Raw genomic sequence first — 21,969 nt, 5'->3', positions numbered from 1 at the left:
GCTTTCATCCTCACACAGCTTTTCGTGTCTCTCTGCTGCCTCTTTCACGCACACACTCCGCTCCCTTTGAGATGCAGGGGATGCAGGAACCAGAATGCAAACCCCCTTCCTGACAAACTCTCTCCTCCAGATGCAGGAGCATCCTATCGCCCAAAGACACACACACACACACACACACACACACACATGCAGCTAAGAACGCATTGAGACACATGCCGTCATGTGAATGTCGCTTTTTTTTTTCTTCTTCTTCTCTTGGCGAGACGGGACGTCACGTCTTGGAGAAAAAAAGTAAAAAGGGGGTTCAGAGAGTGAGCGAGACGGAAGAGAAGGAGGCGGGGACAGGGTGATGGAGGGTGTAAAGGAAGGAGAAAGAGCAATAGCTGGAGATGCTGCATGCTTGCATAAGTAACTCTGTGTGTTTGTGTGTGTTGTATGCAGGTGACACAGATTTATGACAGGAGAGGGTGATGGTTGTTGGGGGTTGGTGGAAGTGTGGGTGCCGTTAGAGCACCAGATAATGGAATCAATGCAACTGTCTGCATGTGTGTGTGTGTGTGGGTGTGTGTGCGCGCGCGTGTATGCGTGCGTGCGTGTGTGTGTGCGTGTGTGTGTGTACCTGCGCCGTAGGCATCGACTGTTCGGACGCTAATCGCCTGGAGAATTAGTGATGTGACTTGGCAGAGGGAGACAGGCACACACCAGAGCCAGGGACAGCGGCTGAGAGAGAGGGATAGAAGAAGAGACAAAAAAAGGAAAAAGAGAGGAGAGTGAGGGATGGAGGGGTAGTGAGAGGGGGGAAAAAAAGAAGCTTTTTTCCCATTCGCCGCCGCACGCTGCGCTCAGAGAAGACTGTGGAGACGGGGCAGGATAGGTTTTATGAAACGCTTTCTTCCCTAGCAGATGGATAAATGTCGTTTTTCCTGTTTCTCCCATGGATTAATAACTGATCGTAACAGTGTGTTGTGTGCGGACCAGAGTGTAAACGTGTGTCTTTGTGTGTTTTCATGTCAGGAACAGCAGGCAAAAGCAAATGGTGAGTCCAGAATAACTTATTGGGCCGCTTAACAAACTGAGACGATCAGTCCGACTGACCGCGTCCGCCTTCCATCATCCGTCTCCATGTCCATTCTGTCTGATTCAGCGTTTCCACGTGTGAATGTTTCTCTGACGTCCTCCTGTCTTTGTCTCCTGTGCCTGCGAGGACAGCAGAGGAACTCATAAAACTGGGGCAGAGGAGGGCGTCTCAGTGCAGCAGAGACAAAGAGACAACAAAGAGACGCAGCGTAAATTCATAACAGACTGAACGCTACATGTCCCTTCGGACGAGTCGCATGTTTGTCTGCATGTTTTGCGCCCGGACGGAGACGAGCGTCCAGAGCTCGGGACGTGATACAGGTGTCCTCTGGACGAACCGGTGCTATTTGAGCCCCCCATGTGTGTGCCGTGTGATTTGTCTGCAGAAAATATTCAGGGCTGAACATCTTTGTCATGGGGGAGTGATTACATAATCCTATGAGATCATAAGGCCTGTAGGAATATAAGAAGGCATCGCTGTCTGGCTGCCGATGAAGCACAGGCGATAATATTTACAAAAAGATACACATTTCATCTTGACTTAATTTACTTTCTTTAATTCCTCCAACTTGCAGATAAAAACTACGGATCTCCATTTGTATCTTCAGCTTACCTCAAACGCTCGAACACGTGTCTGCCAGCAGGGGGCGCTTTCTTTGACTGTTTTACCCCACAGACCTGCACTGAATGAAAGGCGTTGGCTATGCCACTGAAACAGATGATAAAAAGGGATTAAAAATGAAGAACGTTTGAGTAGATCCACTAGCACTGCAACAAACTGAAATTTAACTGAGTGCGTCTGTCTCCGCAGGATGGGATCCGGTCCAGGTTCTGCAGAGCGTCTATGACAAACGGCAACCCAGCTTCTGTGACGTAGGAACTGTTTCTTATTTTAGACCTTGTTTTTCTCATCCTGCAGGATGCGGTTAGTATTTAAAGCGTAATAAGTGTGAAAGTTAAGTGTTAAAAACTCGAATTTGGTGGGTCGCACCGGTGTGCTTCATTGTCCCTGAGACCCTTAACCTGTGATGATGTAAAAGGTCACAGGTGAGGTCCTTGGGAACAACGTTTCATGCATTTGCTCCAGCAGAATCAAACATTTTAAGTCTTTTTTTCAGAATATATTTTTAAAATGTTGACAGACAACATGTCAGATGCTGAATCTGTAGGAAACGTTTTCAGTCATCATGGAAACCTGAGACGAAGGACGTTTTATTTTGAAGGGGACAGTAGCTTTTGGCTGGCTTTGTGCACCGCGTTTCAATAAGAAGACAGCCAAGGTTTGTGACCCCGATGTTTTCAGCCACGCAGGATTCATTCATTCATATTATTATTATTCTTTAGTAAAGCCACAGCTTTGGAAAAGCCTTATGCTGTTTTTGTTTTGGAGTAAAATAGTAAAACAATGAAAATAAGCTGATGTTCTCCAGAAGGTTTTGAGATAAACTTTGGTTATTGATATATTAATTATCACATTTCCACTTTTTTAAAAACTTTTTATTTATTGCTCTGAAAATTCCTGACTTATTAAAATAAACGCACATAAATGCTCTATTTTATTTCCCATTTCCAACAATTCATGTCTTTTTATGTTATTTTATTTCATTAACTTTTTCTGTTAAGTTTTATGCAAGTTTATACCTGTTTGATTATATTTTGATTTGTTTCTCATTTGATTAATGTAGTTTTTAACACTGTTTTAGATTCACTCATAAATAAAATGTAATTTTATGTTTTGTCTTTATTTGGTTGTGGTTAAATTTATTGAACCTAATGTTTGTAAGTCATTGACTCACATTTCCAGACATCAACCTCAAACAGTAAGGTGGAAATAAAAATGTGCTTTGCTTACTTTTATTTTATAGTAATTATTGTGTAGATACACCAATAACTCTGCTGTCAGTGAATTTGGGAAATTCAAATATTTATATCCTTATTTTGATTTTAAACACACGATTAATGCAGCTTTTTATTTTGATACTGCAACAAAAGATGTTGAAATTGATGTGCAAAGATGCTTTACATCCAATTCAACTGAGTTTCTACTTGGAAAGAAAAGAAATCTCCAAAACATCTGGAGTTAAAACTACAGATGCAAACCAAGTTTTTTAACCTTTTCACTCTTTCATAGGGTTGAAAACCACACATCCTTTAACGTACACTTCAGTATTTTACATTACTTTGTGTTGGTTTAGCACATAAACTTACTGATTAGTCTGTGGTAGTTATGAGACAAAATGAGAAAAAGTTGAAGGGTCGTGAACATCTTTGCAAGGCACAAAAGCTGAATGATTTGCATCTGGTTTAGTTAACAGTTTTTTCAAGCAAAACATTTCTGACTCCAAACTCCAAAATTCTTGAGATGCATCTTAAAATTTTTGAGTATTTTTCAAGCAAATGTTTGACTTTTTCAAACTCAAAAATATCCATATTTTTATGGAAAATGTGTACGTTTTTTCTGTAACATTTTCAACTTTTCAAACTCTGAAATGATCTGTTTTTCTTGAAAAGTGTGTTTTTCTCATAAATCTTTGACTTTTCAAACTCAGAAATTTCCAAGACCTTTTTAGAAAGTTTCTGCATTTCTCTTGCAAATCTTCCAAATTTGCAAAAGAAGAAAATTTCAGAATTTTTCTCACAACATTCCGAGATTAATCTAAAATGTTCTGACTTTTTTTCACTAAAATATTCTATTTTTCAAACTTAGAAATTTTCCAAATTTTTTCTAGAAATTTTTTTTAGATTAATGTTAAGCTTTCTGTTTTTTCCAGCAATTTTTTTTTTACTTTTTCAAACTCAGAAATATCCATATTTTCTATGGAAAATGTTTGTTTTTTTCTAGAATATTTTCAACTTTTCAAACTCTGAAAGTATGTAGACTAATCTAAAAATTTCTGAGTTTTTTCTCACAAATCTTCGACTTTTCAGACTTTTCAAAATTTCCAAGTTTTTTCTACAAGGTTTCTGCATTTTCAAATATTTCAGAATTGTTCCTAAAAAAAAAATTCTGAGATTAATCTTAAATTTTCTGGGGGGGGTTTTTTCCACAAAAATTTTCAATTTTTCAAACTCAGAAATTGTCATGTTTTTTGAAGATTTTTTTAGATTAATGATTAATAGATTAATGTCAAACTTTCTGTGTTTTTTCTAGCAACATTTTTGACTTTTCAGACTCAGAAATGTTAACTTTTTTAATCTCATAATTTCTGCGTTTCTTGATATACAATTCCTCCTATTTTTCCTCGTCCCCAATGTGCCGCCGTGGAAAACGCCCTGCGTCAGAACCTCCAGGTCGGCTCTGCGGCTCTCGGCCCGACACCCAGCCAGCGCGTCTCGGCGCTCCCTGGCTCTGCGCCTCGTGCGTATTTGTGCATCCCAGGACGGTTGACATTGATTGTGCAGGAGACAGACTGAGACACATTAGTACCCAGCTCGCACTCGCTGCTGAAAAACACATTAACTGGCTGCATTGGGAGCCCTGTCTGGTAACCATGGTAAAGCACACAGGCTGGGAGGAGGCGGCGGGGTGAGACGGGGCAGCGGGTTCAGCGCGCCGTCTCTCAGGGGTTGTCTTTCTCAAACGCTCCTTTCCCTTTCCTCCGGCCACGTCTGTCATTGTCTCTCAGCCTCTCTTGTCTCACACCGACAGCTTCTCTCTCTCTGTTTGTCTCACATATTAACACATTTGCATATTTCTTTTTTCTTTGTCTTAGATTCTTCCTGCTGACCCTGACATTACCTCATTCTCCTCCCCCTTATCCAGCCACCATGTGCAACATAATCTGTCTGCCTCTTGTTGTTTGCCGTCTTTTTCTGGCCTTCTCGTCTCGGCCGACAGGATTCCTCGGTGAAGACGGGAGGGACAAACGTGGGATAAACTCAGCTAAAATTACAAACTGTGTGAAGAGAGATTCAGATTGTGGAAGTTTATGACAACATGCTGAATTCATCCAGTAATTTTAGATTAATAAAGTGTCTACAACAAGCCTGCTGTTGTTATCTAATATTCATGTTGATATTTTGTCCGTATTGTGCAGTATTTTTAATCTTTTTCCTGTTTTTACATGTATTTTATATTCTTTGTGTGAGTCTATTTGCAGCCAATAAATATATTTATATTCTATTATACTACAAACTATTATTATTCCTTTTCTTTATGAGACAGGTCACACTAAAATCATAATTTAAGTCAGGTTCTTTAAATTTGGTTCCACTGTAGTCTTCTGAAATCTAGTGTTTTATTATATCTTTATTTCAATTATATTATGAACGTCAACTTATATTTTTATTATTATTTTTGAGAAGACCTGTATTTATGTAACCTTAATTTATATCATACAAACATTGCACTTTTTAAATATTCTTTTAGCATAAGATGTTAAAAGTTGAAATGGTGTAACAGTGAATTAAATTAGGGAATTAAAACAGAGACGTAAAGAGGAGCGACAAAAGCAAATGAGGTGGATTAGCCACCAGAACATGCTGCTGTGGAATATTTCTACTGCTGAGCTGTTATCATGTTCTAATACTGTCATACAACAACCGACTTCAGTCAGAGGCTTCTTCAGATTAACTGCGAGACTGACTGCTGCTGGAGATCCTTCCTGTCTGCAGCATCACCATCAACTCTTTGAATGTATGTTTGGTATAAATAAAGTGTTTTTGAAATTGGATTGTTCATCTATATTTTGTTTGTTTATTTTTGATTTACTAACTGAATTCATTAAAAAACTCAAACAAAAAACAAAAAAGTGGAATTTCACTACGTTATTTGACTCTAAACAACTTTAAAATCTGGTTGAACTGGTTCAAATGGAAAATAAAATCCTTAAACTGTTTTTTTATTGCTGGCATGAAGAAACCAATGTTTACAAACGTCCACTAAATTTTCTGAAGCATTATGCCAATTGCTGCATGTTTTAACCAGAAGTGATTTATTTTAGTCCATTTAATAATTAAAAAAACAAAACAAAAAAAAACTGAAATATCCCTTTAGCAAACTCGGAAGCCAGTTTCAGGTTTTATTTTTCAACAGAACTGTACAAGGTAAGTAGCAGCTTTTTATGGAAAAAGTTTTGATATAACATAATAATTACCTGGTATTGCTATTTATTTATTTTTCTCTCGTTTTGTTTTTCCAATCTATATATAGTGTTTCTATTTTATTTTATCTACATAAAGCAGGGTTTAATATGTGCGAATCTTATTCCAATGTTAGAAACAACATTCGAGCACTCGATTAGGAACTAAAAATGCAGAGCTCTTGTTTCCTTCAGAGTCCGCCAGACATGACGGACCACCGGGAATAGCTATCAGAGCTTTTTTGAGAGGGAAACTTCAGACAGGGAAATGTGGCTGTGGGGAAGATGAGACAATAGAACATGTTATTTTACATCGCAGGAATTACCGGATTTAGAGAAACAAATTAATTAGGAACCTTATAAGTATGAAAATGAAATTTGACAAAATTGTTCAGGAAGCAGTGAATATCAGGCTATGTTTGATTTTTTAAAAACTGTAAATTTTAGAGTAGGATATAGTTTTTTTCCCCCCTTTGGTTTATTTTATTTTATGTCAAGTGGTCCACACTCCTTACCATTTGGTGGCGGTAATGCTCACCTAACGTTTTTTGCAAACCGTCAATAAATTTCAAGAAGAAGAAGAAGCCATCACAGCAACAATAAACACGCACTTTCAGTTTACGGTATGTCTCCTGAATTAATATTTACCGAAAAATTAACCTGAAATCTCACAGGGGTGGAGTTTAAGATGAGAAATGCACTGTGGTGTTTGCAGCCTTTGATCGTCTTTACATCTCTATCTACAGCGGTAGATTTATGAAGCTGGCTAATACCTGGAAAATAATCTAGACTGTGGTCAAAGCTTTTATTACGGCTTTAATTTTAAATAAATACTCTGATTAAAAATGCGCCGTGTCTTAAGGGCTCTCTAGCGCATGTTGCATATATTTTTATTTATTATTGTGCATACTGGAAATGAACAGTAAGACAACACTCATTCTGTGTTGTCTGACTGCATTGTATTGATTTAGACCGCCTGTGCATTTTCCCGCCGTTATGAGATTGTAATCCGGGAAATAGACGGAGCCTTTTGAGAAGCAACCAGAACTTGGCTTCCTAGTTAGAGGTACACCTTAAAAGTCCCGTTCTGCCGGTAGAGGGCGCCTTTTACTCGTTCTGATAACTGGAATAAAAGTGAATGCAATAAATTTACTATGCTATTTATAAGATATATATGGAGTACCAGAGGTGCCAAAATTAGATTAGTAAATATTTTTAAAATTTAATTATAAATATATGAATTAAATTTAATTATTTGTCGAAAGCCATTCAAATTTTAATTTATGTAATATCTCAGTATAAGAAATATTAATATTTAATTTAACTTTTATGTGTACTTTTAATATCTTTGATAAAGTTACAAATAAAATGTTTTATTTTCAGAAAAAGACACCAGTGTAAGTTCATTCATAAAATACTTTAAAAACAACAAAAGGTTTTAATTTTTTTAATTTTTTTGTATCTTTATTTATTTCAGTGGAGTTTATTGGACCTTTGCAAACATTGGGTTGAGTCTCTGTGAAAGTGAATTATTTTCATTCCACTTAGATTTTGAATTAATTTTAATTAATACAACTAATACTTAAATATAGAAGAATTAATTTTAACTTAAAAAGATTTAACAATCATGCTATCTAATATATTACTGTAATTAAAAAGTATTAAAACATTTAAATAGATGTGGGTATTTGTCATTTCCAATTGTATTTTCTTTGTTACTTGTAAATAATGTTTTTACTGTAGCGACAGTATTCATTATTTTGAAACAACATAAAAAGACAAAATATTTTGTAATTTAATGATACAATCCTATTAATCAGGAGTTTAAAAAAATGGTCTGCAAAATTTTTATACATTTATTGGTACAGTGGTTCACTGGCTCACCAAAAGGTTTTTATTATTTGTGACCCAAACAGACAAATTTTATGTAATTTTAGGCAATAATATAGATATTTTCTTAATTTAAAAAAAGGAATTGAATTCTATATTTGCAATATTAATGAATCTCTAACTTGTCTGGTTAAATGAAAAATCTGCAGGATGTCATTTTTATCTGATTAGTCATCAGAATAATTTATAGCGTATTCGACTGCTCAAATAATCGGAGCTGAAACAAGCATTAACCAGTTATTGTTTGGATTGTATCTTCTGTCGGTTTACAGGAGTAGACTGACGGAGCAGGTCTGAGCTTCAGGAAGCAGAATGGAAGAGGAAGTGGTAACGGCCAAGACGAAACAAGAAGACCCCGCCAGCAGTGAAGGGGAGGCCGACGTGGTGAATAAAACTCCGGTCAAAAGAGGGAGAGGGAGGCCAAAGAGCTCCAAGAATAAACCGCTTTTTGCAGTAATCCTGATTCAGGATTCAGGTGATTCAAACAACACGCCTCAACCCAAGGAGCCGCGGGAGTCTGGGGAAGAAAACGCAGAGTCCCCGGTTACAGCCCGCAAGGGCAGAGGACGACAGAAAGGGTCCACGAAACAGAAAAACAGCGACAATACAGAACAATCTCCAAAGAAAAGAGGACGACCACAGGGGTCTGGCAAGAAACCCGCCACTGAAGGCTTAGTAAACGGCGGCGCAAGTCCGCGCAAACGAGGGCGCCCAAAAGCCCCCATAAAGCGAAAGTCTGATGTAGACGAAGGCATCTCCGTATCTCCTCGGAAAAGAGGCCGACCGAAAGGCTCTCCCAATAAGAAATCAAGGATTGAGCGGGAGCATAGTGACTGGGATGCGGAAGCGCACACAGCCGAGAAATCACTGAATATGTCAACAAGTCGGCCCAGGAAGCCTGTGGTGAAGTACAGTGGTGGCGTTCCCAAAACCGTCTCAAAGAAATCTCACAGAGGAAGAGGAAGACCGAGGAAGAACTTGGATGACCCCCAGCCGGTGAAGAGAGGAAGAGGCCGACCAAAAGGCTCTACGAAGAATAATCCGTCTCCATTTAAAGCGCGTAGGAAGCAGGGAAGACCACGGAAGTACCCTCTGCCTTCTGCAGAGGAGCTGAAGAAGCCCAAAGTGTGGAAACCCCTGGGAAGACCGCTGAAATATCCCCGAGTCGAGGAGGAAGCGTCAACGACGCCTCGTAGAGGCCGCGGTCGGCCGCGCAAGTCCAAGAAAGGTGCTCACTTACGAAAGAGCCTAACGTCTCCTTCCTCCTCGCGCGACGGAACGCCGAGGAAAAGAGGCCGCCCAGCGGCTAACCCGAGCAGAGACGACGGCGTCCCCCGGAAGAAGCGGGGCCGCCCGAAAGGCTCCACCAGAGGAGACGCACAGCTCAACTACTCCAAGGCAGCTAGCGAAGGCGAACAGGAGCAGACGGAGGCGGAGTCGATACGCGGGGAGGAAGCGGGAGAAACTGTCCTGGCTCAGGACGTTAGCTATGACATCAGCGAGCAGGCTTGATGTACGGTCCGGTCTGACCGCTGTAGTCGATGCCGTTGAGTCATAGATCATGTGTTTTAACCTTCTGTCCGTTCGCTAGGCTAGGCATTCAGCAGCGTCTCCATTTTTACTTCTAACGTCGTCATCTCTTTTGTTGTGCTTTTACTATTATTATTATTTTTTTAAAGAAGTTTTTTCTGAGTGAGAATTGGAAGCCAATACAGACAGGTTGTTCTTATAGAGATGCACCGATCTGGATTTTGTCGTCTGAAACTGAAATTCGGTTTTCTTTGTGATCCTGCTTATTCAAATTTTGACAGATTCTGATGCGTTTCACTGCAAAAACACATCAAGTATTTCTGGTCTAGTTTTTAGTGCAAAATCTATAGTAGACTCAAAACAAGACAAAAATAGTAACTTTTCAGCAAGACAGGAGCTTGTTTATGTAAATAATTCATTAATATTGATGAAAATAATATTTCCACTGGCATTTATAAAAATTTTTTTCAATATTATGAGTGAAACATTATTAAGAAATTATTTACTTAAACCTAGCTTTTACATATTGCTAAAACGTTTTTAAGACTTGTCTTAGTTCAAGTGTATCAGACATAGTTTATTGTCATTCAGTTGTACGTTTAAAAATGTACAAATTGAAAGAAATTTGTTGCAAGGCTCTAATAAATTAGTAATAATAAAAGGTTTAATGTAAATATATATAATAAAAGGTTAAACTAATGTCAGTTTAGTAATCTTATGAGGGATGGAGCTGTTGTGGAATCTGGTTGTTCTGTATTTGAAGCTTTTAGGCAGCAGGAAGAATAAACCACGCTGAGGGTCCTTCATAATCCACCGAGTTCTGGACAGGCAGCGACTGTGAGCGCCGTCAAAGATGGAAGGACGATCGGTCCCGATGACTCAGCTGTCCTCGCCACACGCTGCCAGTCAGAGGTGTTAGATGCTCCAAACCAGACAGAGATGCTGCTGGTCAGTATGCTCTCTATTGTCCCTCTGTAGGAAGCGGTGAGTATGGGAGCAGGAAGGTTTGCTCTTCTCGTCACGATGACAGATTGTCTCAAAAACTATTGCGATAAACGATAATATTGTTTGAAGACCATTTTAAACTGGTGCAATGGAAATGACATGATAATGCATTATGTCATTTTAGCACATCCTGCTAAAAATAAATACATTTTATTTTCAACATTTAACACTGGAACTGATAAACAAAAGCAAAAATAAAATGGACTCTCAGTCTCTGTTAAAAAATGCAACTAAACGCAACATAAAACCAAAGTGGAAATAAAAACTACATTCAACCAAAAGAGTGCAGATTATGAAGTTGACATTCAGGATTAGATGGTTTGCATCACACCAGTCCACCTGATGCTTCGCCCGTTCGTTGTTGTCCCTGATGAGACCCTCCAGTGCTGCGGTTCTGAGCCTGACGGGTCATCAGTGGGCTCAGTACGCAGAGCCAGTGCTGAGGGAGACGACCCCCGAAGCGTTAACATGGTTGTAGTGAAAACTAGAGCAGAAATACTTGGCAGGATTTTGTGTTTTTGCAGCCTTTTGTTTTTATTGGACATATTCATAAAAGAAGAACTTTGATTCAGACTATTTGTCCTGTTTTTTCTCTAAGGATTGTAAAAAAAAAAAAATGTCTGTGCATTCGCATGAAGGAAATACAAGATTATGTCCTTTAAACTTTATCTGAATTGTATTCAGTTCAAAACAAAATGCGTCAAAGTATACGTCGATGGTTGACGCCTTTACAGACTGAAAATGGCGCAACTTCCTGTTTTTGATGCATTTATTTTATTTTTATTTTGTCACTGATCGGAGCTCATTAATGGAAAATCGGGCCGATTCCGATCTCTAGCAGTTTTATCGGTGCACATGATGCATATATTGACTTTTCTTGTCACTTTTTTTGCCTTGTTTTTAGCACAAACCCTCCACGTCCATTAAGAGATGAAACTCAAGACCTTCAACATCCTCCAGAAGGTGGCGCTGGAAGCTGGTCTAGTTTTTTCCATTTAGAATCTTGTTTTTATGCCTTGTAAATTGGCCAAAATGTGCTTTTCATTTCTTAAACCTACGGTGGAAAACAGTTTTTAAAAACAAAGTATTGAACAAAAAAGAAAGTGTCAATTTGAGGTATTTTGTTTCTAATGATTTAACGTTCATTTTGGGATGAAGTTCTTTGGTTTTAAGCATTTCAGTTGTTTCTTGTGCTGACGTTGTCCATGACTCCATGTTCTGTTGTTGCCTCAGTGCCAAAGCTTTGAATGTACTTTATTTTTATTGACTTTCTGTTAATTGCATTCCTCCAGCAGTCCAATAAAAACCACATGTCGCTTTCCTGTTGCACCTGGAAGATTTCCTCCTCTTTGTATCTATTAACAGTTTGTTTTGTCTTTTAATGTTAGGCATGTAGCGCTCATTGTTTTTCTTTTTTATTATTCTTTATTTTTAACATTTTTTGGGATCAATTGATGATTTCACCAACATTCATGTGTGTGTTTTGGGGTACTTGTGCGTTGTACGTGATATTGACAACTTTTTAAATCCAAGAGGGAATTAGGCTTCGAGGTGGATTTTGAGATTAATAATTTGTGAGAAAATGTTTGAATTTAAATAAAATGTTCATCTGGCCATTTTATTTTCTGCTGTTTGTTTTTTTAATGTAAATTTTATAAACATTTGAGTAAATAATGGCTACTAGGAGCTCAGGATAATTCTGTGTCGTTAGCGGCTCCACACCCTCAACTCCTGTTTGTGACGTCATTAATGAACAATGCCCCTGAGTCACTGATAAAGATTGTGAGCTAGAACAGATGTATCACTACACAGAGAAATACGTTCAAATATATATATAAAAGTCCTACTTAAAAAGTTGTTTTTACATGTCTATTGTAGTTTTATTATAGTGAAGTGTTTTCCAGGTCTGGAAAAGTTTGGAAAAACAAGATTTTAGAATAATTTTTGTATTTTCAGATTTTATTCAATGTCAGATTCTCTAAATGTTGCGTTCATTTTGTCCTTCCAGGCTCCCTTCCTCATTTTCTGTCGTCTTTTTCATTCTATGTCCTTTCAGATTTTTTTCTTCCGCGGTCTTCTTTTCTTTCTTGCTTGTCCCTCCTTTTTTTTCTTTCCTGGTTTCATTTCCTGTTAATTATTTCAACATTTTGTCTTTCCTTACTTTTCTTTTTTTCCCAATCTTCTCTCTGTGTGCTTCCTCAGCCTGATGGTTTCTAAAACCAGCTTATTGTGTAGAAATGTCCGCTATAAGTTATACATTTAGAAATTAATGGAAAACTAGAATTAAAGGATTGGTGGTTTTAACTGCCACATTATTGTCTTGTAAAACTCCTTAAAATTTTATATTTTCTTGTTCTAGATCAGAGATCTGCAACCTTTTCACAAGGGTTAAATTAATACAGAACAAGCTTATATATTAAATATAACAAATGAGGATTTTAACTTTTTGTCAATGCACGGACTGACCCAGCAACCTCTTTTAGATCTGTTTTTCTTGTCATTTAATATAATTTTCCCACATAATTCATTCTTTTTTTTTTTTTTTTTGCAAAACCTATGTGGTATTCCTTATTTTCAAACCCAAAAATGTCAGTTGAATGGTTGTTCTTTAAGAATGCCAACTCATTTCCTGTAGTAGATGTTGATTAAAATGATACATTGTCTCTTTTTCAACAGATAATCCAACATTATTGACTCTAAAGTTTTATTTAGTGGATGACTGGCAGTATCACCTCATGTCCCTCATGTTGTTTCTCCTCCAGCTTATCTGATCGGACTCCAGTTGTGAAATCTTTCCAGTGTCTTCAGTTGGCACTGCGGAGCCCTCAGGGTGGAAACATGGCGGAAAAAAACACACATAGGAGCCGCACATACCTGTTGCTCAATACCTGATGCCGAAAGAAATTCAAACTCAGGTTTACTGAGAAGCACTTAAATGTTTCAGCTTCTAACAAAGTCAAGCGTGAAATATCCAGGAATGTGACTGATGTGATATGCAAAGGAATCATGAGTCAAACAATCGAGTCATTTAGAGCGACCGGTTCAGTTCAGTTGAACCCAGACGTGTCTGTCCTCAACCAGCTCCACTTTTTCTCAAAAAAAAAAACTGATTACTCTTAAACTCCTCCCACAAATCAACAACCATCCTCCGGTTACCGTATTTTCTGCACTATAAGGCGCACCTAAAAACCTTCAATTTCCTCAAAAGCCGCCGGTGCGCCTTATATATGGACCAGTATTGAGCCACAACAGGTCCAGCAACTACGGTAAGCAGCCACCGACTTCATTTTCACCCGTAGAAGAAGAAGCGCGCAGTGCATGTTGGGATAGTTGTCAGAATGTTAGTTTGTTAATAAAGTTTGACTGACCTATCTACCTACCAACCATCTAGAATCAGGTCGTCTGCAGGTCATTTAGCACCACGTTCTCCACGAACATGCTGTGCGCAAACGGAGAAGGGTGACCATGGTCCGGCCACTCCCCTGCCCAGTCGCAGAAGGCTCTCCTCACCGACCGGAGTCGGACTGTTTTGTTGATATTCACTTTAGTGCAGCTCCATCTAGTGGATGCATAAAGTAACTCCAGCCTCTACTGAAGCGTCTCTTCTATGCGCCTTATAATGCGGTGCGCCTTATATATAAAAAAAGTTTTAAAATAGGCCATTCGTTGAAGGTGCGCCTTATAATCCATACTCCGGTGCACCTTATAGTGCGGAAAATATGGTATTTTATATTAAATTAGAATGTGATGGCAAACCTTTATTTTGATAGAAATGTAATCATTATATCATGTTTTGACAAAAATGCATTTTTATATTGAGTGAGTTTTATCTTGACCTAAAAGTTTCATATTCTTTAAAAAATAAATGCCATCTATCTTTCTGGTCTTCTTTGTAATGTGTGTTTACAGGGGCGCAACTACATATTATTCAGGTGGATGCAAAAACATAAATAAATAAAAAATAAATAAAATATTATACAAACGGGTTCAAATTATTTTTCTTTCTTTGAAAATGTATTTATTTAGGAATGTTTTATTTATTTATTTATTTATTTATTTATTTATTTATTTATCGAATACTGCGGGATAAATGCGAAAACGTCAGGTAAAGTCGACCGTTACGTTGGACGTGTTTGGGAACCGGCATCTCCGGCGGAGTGATACTTCTCCTACAATGAACAATCTTTGAGACAAACAACTTTCTTCCACCTGCCAGGTAACTTCTGGCATAAACGTTGGATTACAAAACGACATAACTTTCAACAAAATCACAAGGTTGACGAAGTTCTGGAGATGTGGATCGACTAAAACCCGGCTGGTGGAAACATTCAGGTTTGATATTTTATGTCGTTTAAAGTCGTTACGTAAAACAAACAAGCGTAGCTCAACTAAACAGGTTGAGCTACACTACATTCCTGCATAGCTAAACAGCGCTAGCTACATTAGAGATCACATACAAGGTGTAACGTATTACTGCTATAAGTTATTTTAGCTTAAAGTATAATTTCTTTTTTATCTGATTTAAACGAAAACCAACAGTTTTACGTTGAATGGTTAAGGCTGAAGAAGTTAAATAGTAATAGAAATAAAAATAGGTGACGATTTATTGCCTGTACGAAACTGTATGTTTATTTTTATTATTATTAGTGTTATTGTTATGTTCAAAAGAGTTAATTTAAAATAACACAATGCCTGTGAGTGACGCTATGATGATTATTTTGACTCCAAATAATTAATCCCTAATTAAAGTAAACATACATTAAGCCAAAATTCACTGTGTTGAATTTAGTATAATATTATTGAATAATGGATAATAAATCTGTTTTTCCCCCTTAATTTCTTTATAATTCTGCACAAATCCAGCGACTTTTAGTAGAAATATCCTTTGACTGCCTGTGGAATCAAAGCTGCCCGAACAGAAACCTACTATGTAAACTGGATTGTCCTGTGTGGGGACAGGATCAGCCATGTAGAGCAACACACCCATGATAAACATTGAACTTTGGTTATTAGGATAAGACGGCGTATTGTTGTTCTTGTCTTCACAGGGAAATTTCCAGGATTGCTGTGTCTGAAAATGGCTTCCTTGAGCAAAAGGAGTAGCTGTAAACACTGAGGATCTTTATAATTCAACTGGATATTGGCTAGAAATCAATAAACAAATAAAAATAGTTTCAGAATGGCTGGTCAGGATGGGTTAGTCATGGATTTGAATGATGTGGTGGTTTTTCCACCTGATGGTTCAAATGCAAAACCTAAAGTAGCAGAAGGTGAAAAACAAGAAGACAGTGACACCAGCGCAGAGGAGCTGAAGGAGAGCACAGATGAGGAGGAGGAGGAGGAGGAAGAAGAAGAAGAAGAAATGGCGAAATCTGCTCATTTTGAGCCGTCCACTTTACCCTGGTCTGGAGACAAACACAGGAGGCTGCTGCTGGAGCAGGACGACGACATCTTAGGGCCCGAGGAGAAGGACTCTGGGTTGAGTCAGGACCTGTCAGAGGAGCGAAGCCAAGCGGACGGAGATGATGTGAGGAGCAAAGCGAAGTGCAGGGAGAGCATGCCAGAGGATGAGAGGTGGAGGGACGACGAGATCGAGCTGCAGAGGAACGACAAAGGAGACGGCTCACTGGCCGATGATGAAGACGAGGGGGATGAGGGGTGGATGTCCGAGAAACCGTCTATGGGTTTCACTCCACATGTCATGATCATGTGTCCCACCACCAAGGAGCTTCCTGAGGAAGAGGGGTACTACAGGGAGGAAGAGGAGGTGGAGGAGGAGGAGAAGCGGGAGCTGAACATGGAGCACAACCCCGATGCACAGTTTTACCACGAGTGGGAAGATCAGGAGGACAAGTACTGTAAGTGAAAAACCCAGTTTATTAGAACCAAATGGAACCGATCAACTTCCAAACACATCCAGAGGAAATGGTCAATACTTAAATTAGTCAGTATCTGTTAAAATCGGCGCTGGGACTCGATTAAAGGTCAAAATAATCAACATTTTCAATTAGGGCCAAAAGGTTTAATCAGATTAATTGATTACTAAAATAATCATCAACTAATTTCGTAATCGATTAATTGTAAACTGGAAAAAAAATTAACCCCCAGAAGTTCAAGGAAAAATAAAGATCGATTAATTGTGTTAAAATGTTTAACGTGTTAAAATCTATGCAATCAAATAATCAAAATTAAAGCATTAAAGTCCCAGCCTGAATTAAAATATATCAGTCTGATAAGTGAAAAGTTTATTTGGGTTGAAACCTGACTACCAGTTTAAAAGATTTCACTTAATTATAAGGTAATAAAACATTATTATGGAAATTAATTACATTTATATTTGGGTTTTAAGTAGAGAAGTGACTGTGGGTGGAAACCCAGGGAGAACATGGACCACATGCTCTCTACGTCTTTCTCCACGGAGTTTGCTTGTTGATCAAAAAATGCATTTATTAATAGTTAAACCAATATTGTGAACTGTTAGCTTCAGTTTTGATCTTTTATTATGTTTTGTTTCTCCTCTGATAACCTCTGACTGCATCTCGTCCTCAGATGTGTGCAGCGAGAAGCTGCAGCTGGTGCTAGCCACACTGGCTGCAGGGGTCTGCTTCCCCCTGCTGGTGTGGGGTGGATACGCGCTGCTGCCCTTTGACCCACCCAAGCTCGACAGCGCCCCCTACAGAGTGCTCTACACACTTCGCTGCTCATTTTTTGCCATCATCCCCATCATCCTGGGTAAGACCTACTGCTGGAACTAACAATTATTTTAGTAAACGATTAATTGTTTGATTAATTGAATACAAATATTGATTCTGCTAATTTTTTGGCCTTTTTTATACGATATTAGAACTACATTAATGCAGATAAACAAATACATGAAATAAGAGAACATTTTCTTGCATAAAAGGCATTTCTTGTTTTTTCTCTAGTTATTTATTGTATGTTGCAATGGTATAAAAAAGGAAAAACAAAAAGTACTTTGAGTAAATGAATGAATATTAATGAGTGTGTGAGCAGTGATGCTGAACTAAATGAATTAACACTGACATTATCAGCATGTAAAGAAATTAAAACAACAACAATCAAGTAATAATAGTAACAATACTAATAAATCAATACATTTTCTTTTTAAGAGACATTTAAATATAAGCATGCAATGAATAAATTAACAGAGTTAAGAAGTTACCAAGTGAAGTTTGTTACATTATGTAAAGGAATTACCTGTAATGTAAAGGAAGAATATTACAGAAAAAAGACAAAAAAAGAGAGAGAAAAAAGGAAGAAACAAAAATGATAATCACAAGATCATTATGTTATTTATAATGTAAGTGAGAATCTACTGAAATGTGTTCAACGAGTACATTTTTCCAATGATGGTGGTCCTTGTTTTCTAATTCTTAACATTTGTCTTTTTGGAAAAACTTAATATTACAAGTGATTGTTTGAACAGAGACATGATAATAACAGCATTTTTTTAGTGTTTGCTTGATTATTTGTAGTAAAAGATGCATCTACAGCTAATGTATGTCTAACATGTGAAAAGCTCAACCTTTCTGCTTTCTAATGAAGTGTAAGACTGATCTGTTGGTTATTTTTTGGATAAACTCATTAACAATTGCATAGTAAAAGGTGGTTAACAGGAGATTTATTTACAAAATTTGAACCAATTTGAACCAACCAAGCTAAAACTTTGACTTGACGACTTCTAGGTCGAACATTTTTATGTTTTTCATCTTAAATGCTATTTTTTATGTTTTTTGTACATTTTTTAATTAATTTCTGCTCTGTGTTGTTGAAGTCTGTATACTCCAGTTAATAATTAATCAATTAATCATTTTAGCGCTAGCAAGACCTCACAGTTCCCATATGTTGTGTGATTTCTGCTCTGATTTCCAGTAACGTGTGTGTGTGTGTGTGTGTGTGGGTGTGTGTGTGTGTGTGTGTGTGTGTGTGTGTGTGTGTGTGCGCAGGTGTGTTGGTCCAGGGAATCGTCCGGCTGCGTTTCAGCGCCGTGAAGCCGCTCTATCAGGGTCATCTGGTGGACAAAGAAGTGATGGTTCACTGGCACTACGTCAACGAATCGCTGCATCTCTTCCTCTTCTACTTCCTGCAGCTTGCCGTCATGGCAACGTATATCAGCCAGGACCTTCTTAAGCTGGTGCCGCTGCTCACCGTCATATTTGTTTTTGGCAGGTAGGTGTTTACGCAAAATGGATAAAAAGGGATTTTATTGTTGTGCTGATTGTTGTTTTTAAAGGGAGCCTGTTATGCAAAACTCACATTTTTTATGTTTATGTACTTCCACCCCAAGTGTTTTAAAAAAAAAAAACAACAAAAAAAGAAACAATAAATCAACATTTTTTGGTGTCCAGCAAAAGAGCCGTTTCAAAAACCTCCTGAATGTAACGTCACAAATCAGCAGGCACTACCTGTCACCTAGCAACCCCAGCGGAGTTCCACCCGTCACCTAGCAACCCCAGCGGAGTTCCACCCGTCACCTAGCAACCCCAGCGGAGTTCCACCCGTCACCTAGCAACCCCAGGGGAGTTCCACCCGTCACCTAGCAACCCCAGCGCAGTTCCACCCGTCACCTAGCAACCCCAGCGGAGTTCCACCCGTCACCTAGCAACCTGAGTAAAGCGGCAGCACGTTTGGTCAGCTGATTTTACCTCTGCATGCGCTCTACATTGACTTCTGGAAAAGACAAATGTTTTTTTTTTTGTTGCAGCAAGTGTTTCGAAACCACTTTGTTGTTCTTGTTGGTTGTGCAGGAGGCTCTACTTCTGCTTTTCAAAGTTGGACAGTCATATAATTGCACATCTGCTTGCAGCCATTTTCACGTGGTAAAAGTTGAATTGGGAGGCGTTGCCAGCAGCAGATTATTTGGATTTAAAGTGACAAGAGGCTCTAAAGTAGATCATTCAGAAAGAACCGAGCAGACTAAAATCTCATTATCTAAGAATAATTTTTTGTAAGAAATGTAATAAACATGTTTTACGTCACCCACAGACCTATCCCAACCTATTCAAGGAAGTATAATAGTCACCTTTAAAACAATATTAGCTGTCCTTTGGATCATCCAGATGCTTAGATTTCTCACTCTGTCTTAGAAAAGTGGCTCCATATCTTAGTCTTGGCAAAGTGTTCATGTTTTGTTTGTCTGCCTTCAACAGATCGATGGATCATTATCTAAACACTTTCCAGCAACACACTTCCTTTTGTAACAATTAAACTTCCTGCAAGTTCAACCGCCAGTAATACTCAACAAAGTGTTTTTTTTCTTCATAAACACGGGTGGAAATGTACCGACCCTAACCTGGTTCATGAAACCAGCAGTGACTCAGCAGGAAACACAAGTTCCTACTTGCAACTTTACTATCTGAACCAGAGATGTTTGATCTGTTGCTCAACCTGGTTGGAAGTTTCTGGAGTGATTTATGTTCACTTTCTGCTACGTCTTAGTTCGTTTTGGAGGTAATTTTGTTTAAAAACACATCTGACAATCAGAAAAGACGATGTGATGTTTTTCTTTTACTTGTAAAGTTGGTTGATCAAATCAGAGAAATCAACAATTCAGCCAGGGAATCTGTTCATCCAACCAACCGTTTAACCAACATCCATCCGTTTAACCATCCATCCAACCATCAATCCGCCTTCTCTCTCTCTCTCTCTCTCCTGCTCCCCCTCCCTCCCTCCATTTATTCATCCACTCTATAATTTGAAGAAATGCCAGAAGACATTTTTCAGCCTGAACTCAGTTGTCGGGTTTCTCTAGAGGTTCTGTTCTGATATTTCTCCTGTTGTTGCTGTAAGTGGTTCTGATGGATCCTCGTCTCTCTGCAGGCTGATCTACTGGGTCTGCCTCGCTCTGGGCAGCACCATCAGGGCCTTCGGCTTCGGCTTCTCCTTCCTGCCCGTCCTGGTGATGCTGGGCGCCAACATCTACTTCGTCTGCTCGGAGGTCGGGCCGGGCTCCGTGTTCGACGTGGCGCCGCCCAGCACCGATCCTTCGCCCAAGGTGCACTAATGATTTTAAGGTCTCCAAAACGTGGTGAGAAAAGCAGCTGCGACACCTTCAGGAACCTCAGGAAACATGACTTACTCAGGCCAATCGCACAGACACCTTTTGTATGTTTAATCATTAAGTCTGATTTAGACTTTTATGTCTCTGCGGTGAACATGTGGCGAGTTAAGCTGCTTGTTTACAACGGAAAACCAACCAAACAAGCTCAGTTTGGAAATCTGTAATGACTCTGTAAATAAAACCACTGAATTTACTGGGTTGGAAGCCAAACAAAACTTCTGCTCTCACTAAATATCTACAAATACGTCTGATCTAGTTAAAATCCTGAGGATTATAGTGTTCACTATTCATTCCTGTATTAACCTTTGCATCGCCCTGCCTGTAGTTATATAGTTATTAGTTGTTATATGCAACCAAACTTACATATTTTCTCAGCTTTTTCTAAGTGTTTACTTATTATGTGCCAATTATCTGCTATTAAAGACATTAAGTTTGTTTTGTTTGGCTCAGATAAGCATCTGAGGCTCTGTCTGTGTTTGAATGAAACTTTTGTAACAATGTGCAATTAAAGCCAATTTATAACATGTGCCTCTTTTTTTAATTTTATATTCACTTAAATGAACAAATGTAAGTAAAAAATGTTCTTAATGTATAAACAAGCGACTGTCTGGTTGTAGACTTTAAAAGTCTGAATTAAATGAGAAGTGTGAAAACTTTGGATTTAATGAGTCTATTTTGAATAAACTAAAATGTCAGTTTTGATTAATAAAAACATAAAATATGAGCTTCAATTAGAGAAGAGCAAGTGGGAGAAATGTTTGATTTAAATAGAGAAAAATTTAAAGTTTGATCAAAAAGTCCAGAGTAAATCCTAAACAATTTGGTTTATCTATTAAAGAAAAAAAAAACATTTCTAAACCTTTATTGAATTAAATTGTTGTAAATATGTGGTTTAGAGTGTAATCGATGACAGTTGTTCCCTTTGACTTTTTTACATTTAAAAGTGAAGTTTTAAATTTGTATTTTTATGTTTTTTTATTTCTGTTTAAATGTTTTGCAAACCAAGTTGGATTCATAAAACAAATTGTTTTCACAGATTTCCCCTCAATCCCTCAAAGCACAAACAATAAAAACAAATTTTTTTTTGTATTTTATGGTCATTTTTATTTTTCTCAAAATGTTATGATGTTTTTGTTTTTAAATGAATGCAGTTTTCATTTTTCCGCACTGTTGTTAACATAAATCATTAAATGAAACTTAAATCATTGTTTCCCAGATCAAAGCTTCTCGTTGTTTACAACATAATCTGCTAAAAAAAATAAAACTCGTCTCTTTTTCCTGAATGATGTGAAGCAGATGGGATCA

General features: G+C 38.1%; 2 protein-coding genes and 1 long non-coding RNA gene across 6 annotated transcripts in view; all 3 read left to right on the top strand.

Moving 5' to 3' along the window:
* The window catches only part of LOC103146863 (uncharacterized), a 31,671-nt gene extending 25,921 nt beyond the window's left edge, over positions 1-5,750 (top strand). For 2 of the 4 annotated variants that reach the window (XR_001663757.1, XR_001663756.1), the window contains 2 exons: positions 1,889-1,950; positions 4,791-5,750. This is a non-coding gene — a long non-coding RNA (uncharacterized LOC103146863). The remainder of the gene's footprint in view (positions 1-1,888; positions 1,951-4,790) is intronic. The other 2 variants (XR_001663755.1, XR_001663758.1) reach the window with 1 other exon arrangement.
* Positions 5,751-5,857: 107 nt separating this feature from the next.
* Positions 5,858-9,791, top strand: LOC103146862 (origin recognition complex subunit 4-like). The gene is made up of 2 exons (XM_007564944.2): positions 5,858-6,781; positions 8,321-9,791. Exon 2 carries the CDS (start codon positions 8,361-8,363, stop codon positions 9,558-9,560), a length of 1,200 nt encoding a protein of 399 aa, XP_007565006.1. The 5' UTR covers positions 5,858-6,781; positions 8,321-8,360; the 3' UTR covers positions 9,561-9,791.
* A 4,935-nt stretch (positions 9,792-14,726) lies between these two features.
* Positions 14,727-21,311, top strand: tmem79a (transmembrane protein 79a). Its single transcript, XM_007564943.2, has 5 exons — positions 14,727-14,915; positions 15,632-16,441; positions 17,133-17,315; positions 18,551-18,773; positions 20,424-21,311. The coding sequence occupies exons 2-5, from the start codon at positions 15,763-15,765 to the stop codon at positions 20,605-20,607; spliced, it is 1,269 nt and encodes a 422-aa protein (XP_007565005.1). The 5' UTR covers positions 14,727-14,915; positions 15,632-15,762; the 3' UTR covers positions 20,608-21,311.
* The last annotated feature ends 658 nt before the right edge of the window (positions 21,312-21,969 follow it).

Source organism: Poecilia formosa, unplaced genomic scaffold, assembly GCF_000485575.1.
Source record: "Poecilia formosa unplaced genomic scaffold, Poecilia_formosa-5.1.2 Scaffold169, whole genome shotgun sequence".
Lineage (NCBI taxonomy): Eukaryota > Metazoa > Chordata > Actinopteri > Cyprinodontiformes > Poeciliidae > Poecilia > Poecilia formosa.
The sequence above is the reverse complement of the archived record's forward strand: the minus strand, read 5'-3'. Positions and strand labels throughout refer to the sequence as shown.